This window comes from Buceros rhinoceros, unplaced genomic scaffold (assembly GCF_000710305.1).
Source record: "Buceros rhinoceros silvestris isolate BGI_N320 unplaced genomic scaffold, ASM71030v1 scaffold28871, whole genome shotgun sequence".
NCBI classification, from domain to species: Eukaryota; Metazoa; Chordata; class Aves; order Bucerotiformes; family Bucerotidae; genus Buceros; species Buceros rhinoceros.
The window spans coordinates 11,481-30,163 of NW_010392953.1; the positions used below are offsets into that span (position 1 = coordinate 11,481).

The following is an 18,683-nucleotide window of genomic DNA, read 5'->3' on the forward strand; positions in this document are numbered from 1 at the left end:
ACTTTGAAAAACATATGGGAAAGCTGAACATAGAACAAAGGTCATTTAAGTCTTGTAGCAAACTATTTCACTTTAAATTATTCTTTGTACATTGAAAATTACCGCATCACCCCTACACACAGGAGAAAAATATTTGGATGTTTTGAGTAGGCATATCTGCAAGAGGCATTTGGTTATGAACAAGTTTCGATGAAGCCAAGAAATCTGGCGTAAAGCCATTTTCTTAATTCACCAGACAAGTAACTGTTGTGCAATCTTTACAAGCCCCAGACACTTGCAGTGACATGGGTCTCTCATGATAAGCAACTTATATTAAAAAATTTCAGGGATGGGACTTGAAGGAAGAAGCAAGCTGATCAGTATTTACAAGATGTTGATGTTATTACAGTCATTACCACTGAGATACACTGGGTACATCTGCGTAGCCCCAAAGACAAGCAAATCATCTCAGCAAAATAAACATTAGTTACCATTTATGCGTTGACGCTATCATGTACGGAAAGGACCCTTCTCTGCTTGAACAAGCAACACTTGTAAAGGATTAAGGCAGAATAGTAGCAGCCACCAGTTATAATTTACCTTCTGTTAGCTAACCCTGGAAAGAGCTTGATTTCATTACATAAACTAAGGATTAACAATCATTTAGGAAGCATTTGAGAGCCTAACATAAAACATAACACAAACAGAGTTTGTTTTCTGAGTGTGAGTAAAACCAGACTTCCTTGGCATTACTGAAATAATGAGCAATCTTTTAACAATTAAAAATAGAATTCTTCCAGGTCTCTACAGTAGGAACTAGTACAGAGAGACAGAGAGATTGACAAAAATATTTCATCAGTACTGAAATAGCCCAGGCTGGACATACTCCATTACTAGTAAAATATTTAGGTTCAGTTTTTTTTTAAATGCCTGCTCAAAGCTTGAAAAGTGTTTTCAAGCACATATATGTGCCAGTAACACAAGCATGGTATTAAATTCCACTGCTCATTCTATTTACTTTTGTAAAACCAGAGAAGACTTCAATAAGACAGCGATGAATAGTGTTGGTTTTGTCCAGCATCAAAGAAATCTGTATCCACTGAGAAGCTTCTTGGTAAAGAACCAACTCTATAAACTTACCTTTAGTCTGACATTTGTCTGTTTACCTGCCAATGCTTTAAGCACTCACCTGTAATTGATAAACAGCTGTCATGATCAAGTCCTAGGGTTTTTCCAATAGGGCTTTCACAAAGCAAGCCTAGTATATACCCACAACTATGTTCCTGGTAACCTCATCAACCACCTGCTCTCAGCTTAAGACTATGCCCAGGAAAAAAGACCACTTGAACTTAAAGTAGCACTTCTTAAGGAAGATGCTTTTCTTGTTGAAGCCAAAGGGTTCTCTTTGTAGCCAATCACGTGTCTGAGAAACTGATAACATTATATGGAAATCATCATGTTAAAGAAATCACATAATGGATATTTTCCAGTTTCAAAAGACAGCTGTAATGTATAAAACACTGGAAACTGGGAATCCCAGAAAAGCAAGAGGAAAAAGTCCTTTAAAGGAATGAAAATTCTAATGAAAGAAAATTTGAGAAGAGGAAGTTTTTAGTAGTCAGAAAGGGGTTAGGACAGATTTCTAACTATAGTGACCAAGGTAATTTTATTGTTCCTTGATAGTTGAAATAGCGAGAATATACCCAGATTTATTATGCTGTTGACTCTTTGCTATATATGTTTCTCTTCTTACAGGGTTTTAAAAATTAAAAATACTGAAAAGCAGCACTTTGAAGAATTCCAAGTTGTCCCAGTTGTCTGTTAACTCAAGCACAGAGCGATACACATACATGTATCTAAACACTACAATGAAGAAAACCTCAGGCATTTATTCCCTCTTCATAAAATCATCTCAGTTCTACATATTGGAATGACTTATCAGAGAGGTTCACATCATTTAGCATCACAAAGAACAGAAGACAGACACTGCTTCAGACTAACACTTTAATCAGAAGTTTTGTTTTTAAATGCAAAGTACAATCACTAATACACCTGTAAGTGCTTACCACATTTCGTCAACTAAGTATTATATGTACGCATATACAGGATAGGTCAGTCTAAAACAATCACAGTACTTCTCAGTGCAATCTGCAAAAGGAGAAAGATCTTGGACCCACTTTGTGGAAATAAATATCAAGTGACAAAAAAGATTCAGCAGTTTTAGTTATGTATATTCGATGATGTTCATGCACGCGCAAGAATAAAAAGATTTAGAGCTCTTCCTTGTAATAGCCAAGTTTTGCTAGTGACATCTCTCTTCTCAGCTGCATAACTTCCCAGAACATCTGATCCACTAAAAAAGACAGAAATACCATTAAACACACTGAGTTTGTATTTCATTTCAACTGATACATACAGGCTGCCTCACTGTACATCAGTTTAGGGGATCTTCAGAAGAAACAAACATCTAGTAAAACAAGAATTAATATGTGTGAGGGCTGTTTGTGCTTGGTTTTGACAAAATACAACAGTATTTATTTTGAAAATTCTAAATGATGGTCCTATAAGAAACTTTTAAATTGGAGAATAAAAAAACAACACTATCAGTATTATCTGTCAGCTTCAATTAATTGCAGTTCCTCATTTTAATTGCCCTTCCCCTTGACTCTTTTTCTGTAAAATTATGACAACAAGAAAAAAGTAGAACTTGCTGGGTAAGAATTGTTTCATCCCAGAATCTGTAATTTTGTTACAATTTTTCCATTTGTAATTTTTCTTCCTCCCTGTTTTTTTCTACCAGTAATCTACCAGCAACAATAAATCATGGAGGAAAAAGACTTTTTTTTAATTTCACCTGTATTTTGGTCAACTTGATGAGCCTAGTGCATACCTTAAGCTTCTAGATGCCACAGCAATACAGATTTAATTATTCAAAACAAGAATAATTTCCATGCAGTCAAGATCATGATGTACAATGACTACAAAGATTAACCTAAGCAACAAGCACAAGGTCTTCCCTAGCATATTTCAAGAACCACTTTTGTTATAAGTCTCAAAAATTATATGGCGCATAAGTGGATAATACATGTAACGCATTATGGAGACAATTATTCTAAGTGCCTACATTCTTGTAAAGGTATTGTTAAAATATTTAAATAAAGCTACAGATGCAAATTCTACATTTTTAATAGTAAAGATGACAATTGAGCTGAAAAACTCAAGTATAAAAGCACTTTTTGTGAAGAATAAAGAATTCTGATAATGCTGAAAATACTTCATTGTTTGATGGAAAAAGTATTAACTTAATTTATTTGCCTCAATAGCAAAGTGGAGCAATTTTAGGTGGAACTATACATAGGTCCTTCCGGTTAAAGTAAAAGCCTTTAAGTTTTAATTTGATTTATAGTTAAGTTATACATTTTCAAGATCTTCTGCCATGTTAGTAAATCAGTAAAGTCTGGGGGTTTTATTAAACAATGTATTGTATGAATTAGGTGAATTTCTAATGAATTCCATGAAAATTCCAAGAATCCCTTTGACAATGAAAGGTAACAGCATTGTTTGGTTTTTTTGTAAAAACAGTCTATCACCTCAGGAGTACTTCAGGTTAGAAATGGAAACAAAACATTTGGGTGTAGCTAAAATACTGAGCTCTTGAAATTGGGAAACATCAGCAGAGATGTCTATAGGTGAAGTAGATCAAAGTGGGGCTAATTCTAGCCAAATTCAGGAAGAAGTAAACCCACACAGACTTGAAGACTGGAAGAATGAGAAGCACACACACCCATAAACATTAGAATTTTGTTTCACTCTTCTTTCAAAAATGCAACAATATTAAAAGTATAAAATTTTAAAAGTGAAAGCTATTTTTTAATTAACTATTGACAGAGGACTAATGTCCTTTTTTTCCACTATCTCTGCTTAGCAAATCAAGGAGTCTAAGTGATACGGTCTGTTTCAAAAAACCTTGGACTAAAGGTTGGACAGGAAATACAATTAAATAACTTGTGTACAGTTTAAACACAATCAAATCATCATGATTTTCTTTTATAGTGATAAACAGGTAAAATAGTCTTGCAAGTGAAGAGCAAAAAATACAACTCCAACATGCAATTTATTTTTAAATTCCAGAATTAAGTAACTAAGTATACAGTGTGTCTATTTTCATAACCATTTTATTTTATATGCACATACTGAAACCAAACAGCACAGTTAAGCAAATTTCCAAGTCACTATGCAGACAGAGTTAGAATAGAATATTCTGACAGGAACAAAGCAACCGGGTAACAATGAGGGAAAAAACCCACAGCCTGAAGCAATAGCAATGAAAACCACATTTTCCTTTTGGGGTGGGGGGTAATCAGGCCATTTGTAACTAGTGCCCTAATCAAGAGGCTTTGCCATGCCACAGCACCAACCAAGGCCTCATTTCTCAGCTGCACTCAGATGAATGATTACATTATGGTTTCCTGGTTTGGTTTTTTTTTTTTTCAATTTAACCCAAAATATTGTCATCCTTGCCAGTTCTCCCTGAAAGATAGTCTGACAAGAACAGCTCTCAGAATTCTTAATGCACACAATGAGAAGACACCAAAACACCAAGAAGAAAAAAATGGCCCGAATCAAAACAAATTGAAGTTTTCTTGGTCTAAAATATCTCCACATTTTGTGAACAACACAATCTTTTTTTATAATGTTTCTTACTCAGTAATGTAAGGGGGTTTTAGATGGACTAAATATTTTTAATTTGTTGTTAGAAAAGTAACTTTATTGGAGGGTGGAATATCATCAAATTCTCATAATTACAATGACTACCAACATACAGCTTTCCTGAAATGTCACCTCATTGCTATTGTGCACAGACAGTAACTTCTGGGTGCATGCACTACGTAGATTTCTAATTATATATGCCAAATATAATCTCCTACTCACCATCTTGCTGCTTCAACAGTCCTTGCTGGATGTATCGAATATATGTAAAGAAGTTACACACAGAAGTGATCTGAACCCATGCAAAAATAATGGTGTTAATATAATTTTGTATAACAGTAGAGAAAACATAACTAAACTACCAAAATCACAGTAAATCTACTCACCCTGTAACGACAGAAAGGAGAAATGTAGTAATAACTGCTTGAATCTCCTAATTTGATTCTATGCTTGCATGATTTACTTTGTCCACTGAGAGCACATTTCCTACAAAACAAAGTTTGTACAATTTAATAAACAAATCTGACATTAATGTCTAAACTGCTGCATGTGTTTAAGGTGTTAATGTAATTGCTTCATACTGGCACAGATACCCAAGTGTTTGCCTTCATTTTACAAGTTGCAATTATCACATTATGTTGTCAATTATTTTAGTCCCAAAAGGACTAATTTTCTTTCAATACTGATACATCATGATGCATTTCTGATTTTTAAAAGTTTTTTCAGCTCTGGTCACGTATTCACTAATTAAAGTTGGCTTGACAACTCTGGAATAGTGGGATTTCTTTAATTAACTCTTCTTATGTTAAATAAATATTGAATAAATTACCACTTGATGCCAACATTTAAATAGATTTTTTTTTAAATCTGCTTGATGTTGCATTTCATCATCAAAAAAAAAAATCAGCCCTACAGAATAGCAGTCAGTTCTCTGAAGCCTCTCTCAGATGCGTTCTAAGACCAGATTTGCATTTATGTCCAAACTGAAATAATATTTTACATTCAGACCATAAAATATAAATGTGGGACAAAGGAAAACTGGCTGTCTGGCAATAATACTTTCCATTACCATTACAAAAAAAAAAATCTAATTTACTACTTCTTGTGTATTGCAAGTATGTCGTATTCAGAAACAAGGAAAGGTCAGTAGTCACCATGAATTCTTGCCAAAAAAGAAAACAATTCAGGAAAAAACAAAGAATTTAAAAAATTTTTCTCCCAACACGCTTTAGAAATAGACAGTTTGAATTTCTTAATTAAATGGCCATTAATACAACCTTAATACATTTAACTAAAATGGGAATTTTATTTATTTGGCATTTCTACACTGCAGCATCTCGGATGAACTGAGTTGTCATGGCATCCACTGTTTCACTGATTTTAAAAGCTGCTGGCTCTTCTTTCCATTTCTACCTCATGAAATGAGGGAATCTAAGAACAAGCAGCCTTTCTAAAGTGAAACAAAATTACTAAGCTACTGTGATTCTAAGCAGGGACTCAGAGGCCCTTTTAAATAGCCTGCAGCTCATCCACAGAACCACGTAAGACAGGAGAAAATTGAAAAGTGTATATGATTTTCCACAGCAATTTATGAGGACTGACAGCAGTTCGTTGATCCAAGAAATCCTATAGTAGCTGAAGCAAGTTGATCGCAATTTCAGTCAAGCTTTTGTGGGAAGACAGACAGACTTTCAATGCTTGGAAATTAAAGCCCTTTTTCCTTCTGGCTATAGAATTACCTGCTATATGTTATCTTCCATCACACCAGGTTAAACGCTGGCATGACAGGTACTACTAATGACTCAGTTCTGCACTATACAGCACACATGCAGCTTAGTGCTTTGTTCCCCATGGGGACAATTATTTGAATCCTGTGGGTAAACCCAGCTGTCTTTTGTTAAGGCAGCACTTACTATACATCACCACAGGCACCATTCAGTAACTTCTGTATATTAAGAATTATTCTTCGTTATTATCACAGCTCTCCACCTTCTGCTCCTTATTTTGCTATTGGTCTATTACCTGCTATTTTGTAAGTCTGTTCCCCCATCCCCCTGGCAATTGTACTATAAAATTGATCCTTTAAAAACATTACTCTAATTTTTGTTCTTATTTATTTACAGTTTGTCTATATTACGTTACCTATTTAAGAACATGGTATCAATAAAAGTGCCACATAAAAATAAAAGATGTGAAACTGCTGTTCTGATTCAGTGAAAACTGAAACACCTGTTTACCATTCAGTGCCAGTAATCATATATAAGGCAAAGCACATTTGCTGCCAAATTACACTGAAATACTGCATATTCCTCACCTATTACTTACCTACAAGCAATACCACAAATGTTTTGCTGCTACATAACAGCGCAGAAAAAAGGAGAAAGGCACATGCCTGGCCTTTTGAGACACTTAAATTAACTAGATTACATTGTGTGCGTTGTTGTCTCAAAAGGTTAACCTATACCTAGTCAACTATTTAAGGATTATGTAAGTTCTAATTAAAAATTTATTTTACACTGGAGAAAACAGGTTTAAAATCTCATGGAAGTTACAAATGATACAACTGAGTAAATATTTCACCACATGAAGCAGGGAAGTTGTTTCAACAACAATGATTCTAAATCAATTTGCCAGTTGCTCTTTAATGACACATGACTTGTTTCAGTAGCTTCTGGCTGCCCAGATGCTTTATGGCCTTCATGGAATAGAGCTCACAGTGGTCTATCTCGGACTTGAAATCACCACCCTTTGAGAAGCTCCACTGGTGGGTGTTGGGCCTTTCTGAGGAGGGACTGTTGCAGCTCAAAGAGTGTGTTTTGTGGTGACAAGAGCACACTGAAGAATGTATGAATGCCTGAATTTTCTAGACTAGAGAGGATAAAAGACTAAGTCATAAAACACAATTTTATACAGCTTCCTTAAAGAGAAAGTAAAAAATTTTGAAGAATGCTAAATGTATTTTGTTCCAATCAAAACCAGAGGAAAAAGAGAAACTAAAAATAAATAGAGATAAGGAAGAAAAAAAAAAATCTTACAAGCAATATGAGAATTTTGATGCAAGTTTCCTACCAGAAAATTGATCTCTGTCAAAACAACTGTCAACTTGTCTAAAATATCTCCAGCAGAAATGTCAAGGCCTTCTCAAGATTTGGAAGCTCCAGATTAACTCTGACTTTGCTTGCTTAACCCTGACACACACACTAAAGCACACTACAAATCCTTTTCTTTTCCTCCACATCCATCAAAGCCCCAGTGCCTCAGGCAAGTCCCTCCCACCTAACTTTAATGTCTGTATCAGTACCTGACAAAAAGCCTTGCTTCAGATTCCTCTAGGACCATTCCAAAATTTCTAAAATAACCTTCCTGTCATTCAAGCATGTTTCCTGGTTTAGGTTTAAACTCACCTTCACCTTCATTCTCACTTCGTTACATTAATCCTGATCAAATTCAGAGTACTTACATTATATACCTCCTCTCAAATCCTTCAGCTACCCTTGTCCTTCTGCTATGTATGTCCTAAATTTCTTATGCCACAAATATTATAGATGTCTGATATTCAGCCTATACTACTTCAATACCTATTCCTTTCATGATGCTTTCCTAGTTCAAAAGCATCTGTTTTAAGTATCAGGATGGTCTTCTCCAAAGAAGTAAATGTTACTTCTGTGGTCAATGCATCATAAGTGGAGTAAACACCTCTTCCAAAAGGGAATTTGTCTTAGAAGATTTGTTCTGTACTAACCTTTTTTAAAGTTTCATTTATTAGTTGCTTACTTTCCCCATAAAATTGTGTAACAGCAATCTTAAGGTCTTAAAATTTTAGGAAATAAAGTCTAAAATACACAAATTTGACAGAGATGATCAGCTGATAGCTATTTTCTCAGTCCATTCTCACGAGTCAAGATTCCCCCTCTGTCTGTTAACATACTTTGGTCCCCCACATTCAACTGCAGAAGCTTTCACAAATCGAACAGGTTGCAAGCCAACAGGTTCAATGCTCAGAGTGTTGTTTTCAACAGCTTCCAGAACAGCTGAGGCCAACTGCAAGAGAAAATCAGAAAGCAGTTAAAAACAGCTCCTTGTTATCTATTGCCTCAAAACAGTGACATATTTCTTCTTCTGTAGAGTCAGGAACATTGGGGGTTGGGGGGGTGGGAATCAACTCACCAAACAGAAATTCAATTACAAATGAGATTTTGCTTTCATCATGAGCAAGAGGTCCCATTTTCACGTTTCTGTTTAAATTCTGCCCTCCAAATAACCCTGCCCTCCCTGAGGCAAGATAACTGCCTTTACAGTCAGGAATGTAGTCAAGCATGTTTAAAATGCTAACTGTATTTTCAGTCATTCCTCATAAGCCCAAATAGCACATACATTTGTATTCACAGAGTTCTTGTCAGAGACTGGATACGGCAAAAACTTTATTTTAAAAATTGTTCTAATTTTATTGTGCTTCAACACAAAAACACAAAAACGATGCTTATCTTGCAAAAAAAAGTAAATATTATGTCACTGTTTCTCAACCGAAGACAGCTTTAGAAACGTGTTCAAAGAAATAAGACTAAATAATACATAGAAAAGCCAGTTGCTTTCAAACATTGTCTAGTTAAGACACCTTCGTGAAACAAAGTGCGACTTTCCTCAGTTTTTTTTTATGTGAACTTTTTATAAACATACAATCATAAGACACTAGAAATATGCTCACTTCACTTGACTGGTCTCAACACTTGCCCAAGACAACTGTTTAAGTATGGACAAGTAATAGCCATTAGTTGATTTTAGAAAAGGTGCAATTTACATTATTAGTGAAATAATTCTGTGCCAAAGGTCCCTCCTACTGAGTAATAAATACGATTTTTTATTGTGGTTTGAATATTTTAAAACCAGAATGTTATTATTAAAAAAGTTCATATGAAATACTCTTTGTCATCTGCCAAAAGCAAAACAAAACACTACACACGAGGCTACCGAGAGTTAATGTAATACTTGGACCCTTCAGGTAACTGCACTTCCAATTATTCAAAATCACAATGTGTGTAACTAATTGTTTGGTTTAACTGCACATTAGTTTATTGATATTCAAGTGAAAACAATAACTGATATAACTGACAAGTGCTAGAAGCCTCATTCTTTCCTTAAGAGGAAATACAAATCTGCAGTAATTATATCACCACTGAAGCAGAAAAAAACAACCCACCAAAATTAAGTTACTAAGAAAGACAACAGGATGGCCTACTTACACATACTGCAGAAGCAATTTTATTCCCATAGTAACCAAGTCAACTTTTTAGTGGGAGAGGGTCATACGATGCTGTACACCAACTATAATGAACTGATATACAATTAACTAAAAGATCACGCACGCTTATGGCCAGCAAGTAACAGTAGATGAAAAGCATGGGGAAAAACAACCACATAAAAACAACAGATAAAAATTAAGAAGAAAAGACTGCATTTTCCACGTGAAGTGTTTAATTTTATTGGGGGAAAAAAATATCAAGTGTGAGGGCTTTAAAATTTGGTATTCTTATTTTAATAAAGATCTACGAATATGGTGCCTTTCCCCTAGCGACTGATACCACAACTACAGCCTGTAAATGCTGCTTAAGAACAAAAAACTAAGTAAAGCAGTTGGAGCTGGAATCAGTTCCACGTTATCCTCAGGATGGGTTAAACTACAGTCTTTCTTCTGTGTGGAAGAGTGTGTGGGAATAACACAAGGAAAAAAGTCTCTTAATTCATTTCATCTAAAACCATATTCCCAAACCACCCCTGTTGAATCACATCAAATCCTAAAGTCTAATTCTTGTAACTTGGTGTCCTGGTTTGAGCTAAAACTTCCTGGTTTTGGGAAATGGACAAACAGAATTATTCCATGCAAATACGATAATTCCGCATTTAATTGGTTAAGGGGGTCAGGTGAAACGTTACGTTGGGAGCCTTTAAAAGCAGCAGGCCGGGGGACTGTTCTCTCTCTTGGGCTTCTGGACAGCTGCAGGAAGGAGAGCTCCTGCTGCGGACCTGCTGGCAGACCTCCAGGCCTGACCAGGCCCGACCAGGCCGAACCCAGACCGAGACCGGAGGGCCTGCATCGGACTGCAGACTCTGAGCTGTTCTGCCGTGGGTCCTGTACTGTCTGAATCGGGTGAGGATATCCGGACTCCAACTCCCTTTTGTGATGGGAGCTTTCCTGAGTTTCGCCGCAGTTTTTTCCTGCTGCGTGCAGGGGCTCCTTCCCCCCGGCCCTTCCCTTTCGCCGCGGACAGAACTTTACTCTGCGCTCCGCCTGGAAGCCGGTGGAAGCTTCACTCCCACCTTGCCGCTGGATGCCTGCCCAGAGAACTGACCTTGAAAAGGACCATACAGAACTCTGCTTATCTGAGTCTTTCCTTCTTCGTTTTTTTTTTCCCCTTTTTCTCTTTTCTGGGTTTGTGCACATATGTAAAGTAGTGAATAGTCGTGTTGATATATTGTTTATTAAAAGTTTGTTTCAGCTTTCCAAACACAGACCGAGGTGTGAATTTCTTCCTTCCCCTTTAAAACCTTTCTGTCTCTAGCAAGACAGAAAGGAATTGTTAAGGAATTTGAGGAGTTGTTACCTCGGTCCCTCGACCCTTAACACTCAGACATCTCTTCAAGAGAGCCTCCAGACTGTGCTTGTAGCCCGCTTTGATTGATATGAGAGAAAAACAAAATTAAATCTATTAGTCTCTACTGCCCCCTATATAAACAAGGGACAGTGACAGGACACTACTTCTACAAAATAGAATGTTTGAAATATCAGGAAAAACAACCCACAAACATCAGATTTTGCCCGACAGCAGTAACATCTGAAGGTGTAGACCTAAAAAGGCCACATCTGGAATAGCATAATGGTGAAGAAAAAATGATGATTTCAACATTCCACACTAAACTTCAGCACTTCACTGTAAACTGTCACACTCTAATGACACAAAAACAGTTACGCTTCATATGAAAACATTTAAAATGCAGTCTATTGGCTTCATGTAACATATTTAAGTGAAAGTATCAGTGACCACATTTAGATTATTTATTACCTCACTTTTTGAGAAGGTTAAACAGGGAAAAATATCTTCCCGATAAATTTTGTCCAAGAAAGGACATGTTCTGTCCATAGTAGGCTCATCCTTCCAAGATCTGAATTCGTTATACAAAGATACGTCAGCCTAGAACACAAAGATTTGCATACTTTAGTACTGCAATTATCACACTATTGTCTATTATATTATATTGCAAATATCCACAGGTAAGTATTGAGCATTAAAGCTAAATGCTTTCCATTGCACTGTGAAAGAATGCTATAGTAGCCTAGCTATGAGCGTCATCTTAAATCTAATTTCCTAAGTCTGTAAATATAAGCAAATCAAAACATACCATTTTCAAGACACCGAGGTAATGCATTCAGTGGTTACCACACCAGGGACAAGCTAATTACCTCTCCCCAATTCCTTAGCTTCTAGAATAGCTTTGAAAAACTCAACTGATTGTTTAACAGAAAAAGAGCAAAAAAAGTAATTTTCTTCTTGATGTATCTTTATTACAGTATTTTAGTCTACCTCCATTTCTGCAAGTTACAGAGAAGTAAAGAAATATGAAGAAAACAACTGCAATCCTAGACATGAATTGAACAATTTAAAACTATACTCTTGTTCTTTATTTTTCATATTTATGCCCCAACTCTCTCCTACACCATGCTACAACAGGAAGGCAAGGTTATTCACTGGGCATGATATATAAGCCTGCTTCCCCACAGTTCCTCTGGTCAATGGAGGAACGTTAAGAAAACCCATTAAACCATGCTAGGAGTGAACATGGTCTGTTAGGCAGAGATGGTTTTATCTGCTTTGAAAACATCTTGTTTTGTCATCTCCATGTTGAGATTGGTTTAGCAGTGGGAAAACACCTCCTCAGTCTGGTGTTCAGCAGACTAGTTGGCTCAGGGTCGCTATTAAAATTCACAGCCTGTCTCATGGGCTGGCAACCCACTAACAGCTGGAACACTCCGAGGTACTCTCCAAGCACAACATCTGGTTTAGGGTTACTTGAGAAAGATTCTGATCATGCGCATCAATACTGCTCCACGATGTGAACCCATACATGACGCATACCCCTAACACCAGTTCCCGGAGGGATGTGTAACCATCCTTAGCCTGGTTCTGACATTCTGCTGACACAGATCTTTCCCCTCCAACCAGTTGTTAAATCCCTTTCTTGTACTACACCAGACCTATATTCCTTAAACCCAAACCTACGGCTATAGGAAGGAATGTATGCTGCAGGCCAAAGATAAGCCAGGACGTGATTTTAAAATTTTGTAGCGTTAAAAACAACTAGTATATATGAGACAATGGAAGAGGGAACATAACACACTAAAAATTTAAATAATTTAGTTTTATTCCTACTAAAAAGTTCAGTGCACTGCTTTGAACTACTCCAGTCCTTTGTTTTTTCTCCATATGTTACCCCTTCTCTGAGTTCCCAGCACTCTGCCATTCTTTTACATACGTATTTTTGGGAGTTCTTTTGTCATTTTTGTTGGGGTTTTTTTCTTGAAAAAGAATCTATAAAAATTAGACTGGCAAATTTGTTTTCCATTAGAGCTACTTGCCTTACACTCAGGTACAATCAGGAACTGCCATCTTAATTAAGCTAGTCCATAAATGTTCTGGTTGCTAAGCCACCAACCTCATTGTACAAATGAAATTCAATAGGTGTAACTTGATCCCTAAAGGAACATTTCTGATACCTTAAAAGCCATCTCAGGTTTAGCTTTAAAGTGAATTCAACCAGGAGAGATCAGCAGGGGAAAAAAAAGCCATTTTTTTATTTGTACTATACGATTCTAAAAATTAAGATGCATTTCTATTATTGGTTATTTTCCAGATTTAACACAATTTCCCCCAACCCTACCTGTAATTTATAAAGAAGTTGCCTTGAAAAAACTGCTCAGTGAATACAGACAGCTTGATGCTCTTCCTTTCCAAATTACACTAGTGTATCTCCTCCTGCCTTTACTTGCACTTTCACTAGATCAAAGTTCTGATTACCTGCAATTAAATATACACCCAATTGTAATAATTCTAGTTTAAAAATTAATGTTTTGATTTTACAGTAAAATCCAACATCAGAGAAACATTTCAGCTCTTTGAAGAGCACTGATGCATTTATCTCTGTTTACTCTGAGTGGATGATACCTGAACTGACTAAGATTCAGGCAGCTATTCAGCTTGCCTAAATCCCCTTAATACCCAAATTAATTTTACATGTCTACTTATCCTAAGGAGTACGCCCACACACTAGGGAGTATTTCTCTGGGGTGTTGGCACCTTTCTGGCTCCACTGCAATTGAGGGCAGACAGAGAGCCACTTTAACTCTTTCTACATTCCACAAAGAAACCTAAGAGTTGACACGCATTTACACTCGGCTCCATCCAACACCTCAAAACACAAAGCTCCGAGCGGCAGACTCTCCATAAGGGTCCAAAGCTACATTCCCCACACCGCAAGGACACTACATACCACCGGACAAGGGTTCTCTCAGCCCCACGTTTGAAGATGAGTCACTCAAAATCATAAGAACAACATGCAAAGGGTAACCTAACTCAGTGACAAGAACATTTAGCAAGAAAGGGGCAGAACTATGGTCTTGGACCTAGCTCTCAGAAATGCAAAAACATTTACCTTAGACCAACAATAAACAAAACCCACAAAGCACACGGTAATGAAAGCAGTAGGGAAGGCATATTTCCCCTGCTTAAGACAATGTCGTAACAGCCATGCCAGAGACAGTCTTGCTTTCTTCACCCCATGTCGCATTCCATTAAATACTCCTGCTCAGAAAAGAGAGTGAGAGACTGAAGTCTTGGAAAATTGCACCCACCCAGTGGGTGGAAAATCTGTGTATTTCTACCTGGTTCCCTTGGCTGCCACTGGAAGCAACAGTTACCTATTTTGAGCAGCCTCGATCAGCCTCAGAGTGTTGTCTTATACAGCCAACAAAAATGAGACCGAATTAAAGAAAAACATCAGGAAAACCAGACCTTCTGCAGCATGTCCTTCACATTCATCGCTTTCTGTCCACAAGAAATTGAGGCAAAACAGATTTCTCCCCTCTCTCACTCTTGCTCAACACTTCAAATTTCACTGAGGCATGACGTCAGCGTAATGCTTACAAAGCAATTAGAGTCCACCTCTCCCTTTTCTGAGGGGCAACAAGGATTCAATTTTAATAAAGAAAACATCCTGTATACCACTGAAATTGGTTGTGGAGGATGTAAAGCTTTCTTTTTTAATTTGAAGCCCGAGTATAAAACAAACTGGAAAATGCCTCTATTTTCTAGTTTTATAGTAAAAAGCTGTATAAACGCACTTAACGACTGGCAAAACAAAAGTATAAAAATGGCCACTGTGAATCACGTTAAAGATCCAATTAGCCTGTTACCCTTCTGCCAATGGCCACCTCCTTTCAGGTAGCTGTAGAGAGTAATAAGGTCTCCCTTATCTTCTCCCTTAAATTCAGGCAATCCATAGTTACAGAAGCTTCCTATGCCAAATGTCATATCTATCTCCTATATAATTTGACAGGCTTTTCTCACTTTGCATCATTACATTTTGAACATATTTATACTTTTTATCTTGCTGCCTTGTGAAAATGATTTGTAAAGTTTCATTATGTACTGACTGCAAATTATTTTCCTTTTAGCTTCCAGTTTTCTTATTACAAGAACTCATTAATATTTGTTCACCATTCATCTCCCCTATGTCTAAGTCGAGTGTCTCTACACAGAAATACTTCCACAGGTTTGACCATCTATGTCACACTTCCTCATATTTTCATTATGCCCTTTCTTAGATGAAGGTATCATAGCTGCATGCATAAATGCACACATTTACGATATGGTTATACAACAGTATCATGTTTTTTCTTTTGCTATTTATTCCTTTCCTAACAACTCCTAAGGCTCTGTGGGTCTTTGACCATCACTGACACTGAGATGTTGTTTTCAGAGAACTATCCACAAAACCACTTTTTTTCCCCAGTACAATGCATCTAATTCTAAGTTCACAATTGCATGTCTCCTAGAGTTGCATTTTTTTTCCATAGATGCCTCATTCCTCGATAGCAAATTTCACCTGCTGTTCTACTAAGCACTCAGTATCTTAAGATCCTTCTCAACTCTTCAGTCACTTTTTGCTACTAGCATTACAAGGACTCAAGCACCAACCTGTCGCTGCAGTATTTCCCCATTTTCAATTATGAGTGGATAAAAAAAAATCACAGGCCCCTCTGGGACTCCAGTGGTAACTCTCCTCCTGTTCTCTAATAAATCATTGATTCTGTCTTTTTCCTGTCCTCCTTCACCCGTTACTGATCTATAAAATGATTCTTCCTCTTTTCTGTAACAGTCTATGAAACATTTATAAATGTTTAAGAACTTTTAGTGATGGACTTTGTAAAAAGACACCAGGGGTTATGATTCTGTTATACTGTATTTTTTTTTAATTCCTATCTTTAAATTATTAATCAAATATTTCAAATCTTATCTCATCTTCTGTTAATGCTTTAAAGGTAAAAAAGACTTGGAAAAATTACCACCAATCGGTATGTAAGAAAAAATTTTTTTCATTAATTAAAAATATCTCTAGAATACCCAGTATTACATGAATATTTAATATATAATAGATTTACTGTGAGTAAAACAAAGCAATAAAGCCAGCTTATCAGCACAAAGAGCACACTCCTTATACTGTTACCTCTTTACAGTCCTTTACAATTGGCTGCATCATGGTAAGGTCCTGATGACTGCCACCCATAGCACTGCTTGTACTCTTGTTTCTTGCATGGCCTTTCTTAAAAGGAGTTTTTCCACTAGACTGAAACTCCTTAGTTGGAGATGTTGGTGAAGTTGACAGTACTAGTGTTTTCAATGCTGCTACTTCAGCCTGGAGGACATCAATCTTGGAGGGGGGGGGATAAATTCATTAGCAGACAGAAATATTGTATTAGGCTATGAATATGTTAAATCATTTAAGAAAATTTCCAGTTATCTTGGTTGAAATCAAGACTTTGTCTTCCAACAGTACTAATACAGAGATGCCTATGCAATTGCATACTGTAGCAATGCTGGCTTCCTATGCACCTTACCGGCTATCTGATACGATGCTGAAACACCAGCTGTGCCCACAGCTGTTAGTTAAGAATACATCCAGAGGATAGAACTTAGTACATATTTAATAATGTATACAGGTAATGGTCCATTTACATCTTTAGGATTCACACTTCAGTTTTATAACCATGTGAAAAGACAAAGCAAGCCAGTTGGAAAAAAACTCACTTTTCCTTGTGCTTCTTTTAACTGCTTTTCTGCTGCAGCTTGTTTGACATTAGCTTCTTTAACCATTTTGTGTGCTTCCTATAAAAATGTTTAGCAGGTGTAAATGATTCACACAAATTCACAAGGTAGATCCAGTAAAAACCACAACCCCAGTAAAAACTAAGGACAGAGCTTCACAGAGCTTACTCGTGAATAGTAAGTTTTGCAACAGTCTGAAATTAAATAGTTACATACCAAAAAGTACCTACAAACCTATCATTTGGATTCATCACTGGACCGCCAAGTTTCTTCTCCCTGGTTCTTCTCCCAGATTCATCAATCCCTCCCCCCTCTCCTCCAGCAGGAACAATACCTGTCATGAATGCCAGGCTCCAGTCACACTCCAGTGGCTGACAAGTCAAGTTCCTTGACCCCCAAGAGAAAGACTCAACCAGTAGCAACAAAAGCAACACAGGCACAGTAGCACATTCAAAAGAACTTCTCCCTTTTCTAGCCAGAATAACCAGTTTTAGTCAACTGTAAACTTCTGCATGAAGGAACTGACCAAACAACTATGAAGTCTAAATTCTTACCAACAATAAAACAGACAAAGCAACAGCTTAAAAACAGTTTGTGGAATAATAAACATTTCTCAAGTAGGATAGAAAAAGCACGAAAAACCAAGTAAAGAAACAAGGCTAAGCCAGTAAAGAAAGCATAGGACTGGGCATTTTTTAAACATCCTTTTACCTCGTATCTCTAAGCCTTTTGTTTGCATGATGTATTTGTTTAGGCTCTGATCCAGCAATTTGTGCCTGTGATCAAATCACTGTTCTTACTTGGTAGTTACTGAAGGCAACAAAGATTGAAAGATCAGTGCCACTGACTAAATCATTTGCGATAGGATCCTTCTCATATCTGTAAAGCGCCTAGCACATATCTGGACGCTATATAAATAAAACAAAAAAGTTTCATACATCATCATACCAAAAGATCTGGCTCCCACTAGCATACACCACGCTGTATCATATGGGTTTGTAAAATTCTCTTAAGTAACAACAGACACATGCAGGAATGGGAACATACACATTTATACAATGTGTACAAATACATTTAACATTGACCATGCAGTTTCTGCTTCGTGATGCACCTTTGAAAGCAAAGCATGTTACAGTGCCATTACAGTATAATAATGTAATATATACACCCAGATATGCAAAACAACTCTCGATCCTCCATTAGGATGCATTAATATAAGCTCTAGCAAACCCACTTATATGGTCACTGAAATTAGTGAGATTCAGTATAGAACGCGAATTCAAGGCGTACAGATCCCAGTGCAAAACTCAAGCAACCTCACCACTGTGTTTTGTTAGGGCCTTTTAGTGAAATCAAATCACAAAAGAAAATTCAGGTGACATGCCCACAACAATTTTGAATAATTAAAACAAAATTATTACTCATACACTATATTTCAAACATAGCTTTAACAAATTGATAGATTGTTCTAAATTAAGTGTCATTAATATAAAACTTCACTGATAATTGTATTTTTATCCTCTACAGTTAAAATACCTGCCCAGTATTTTCCTCCCACTGCAACATACACAAGTATTTACGCTAAAAAGTACCTTACCAGTCTCTCATTTATTCCCTACA

The 18,683-nt window shown here is 36.7% G+C and overlaps 1 protein-coding gene across 1 annotated transcript in view; it reads right to left on the reverse strand.

Moving 5' to 3' along the window:
• Window positions 1-1,966: 1,966 nt before the first annotated feature.
• The window catches only part of RAB3IP (RAB3A interacting protein), a 17,872-nt gene continuing 1,155 nt past the window's right edge, over window positions 1,967-18,683 (reverse strand). The window contains exons 2-8 of the mRNA XM_010144688.1: window positions 17,046-17,123; window positions 16,465-16,668; window positions 11,748-11,876; window positions 8,618-8,730; window positions 5,076-5,175; window positions 4,912-4,981; window positions 1,967-2,332 (exon numbers count right to left, since the gene is read on the reverse strand). Of these exons, the coding sequence (XP_010142990.1) occupies window positions 2,250-2,332; window positions 4,912-4,981; window positions 5,076-5,175; window positions 8,618-8,730; window positions 11,748-11,876; window positions 16,465-16,668; window positions 17,046-17,111 (765 nt within the window). The 5' untranslated portion in view covers window positions 17,112-17,123 and the 3' untranslated portion in view covers window positions 1,967-2,249. The remainder of the gene's footprint in view (window positions 2,333-4,911; window positions 4,982-5,075; window positions 5,176-8,617; window positions 8,731-11,747; window positions 11,877-16,464; window positions 16,669-17,045; window positions 17,124-18,683) is intronic.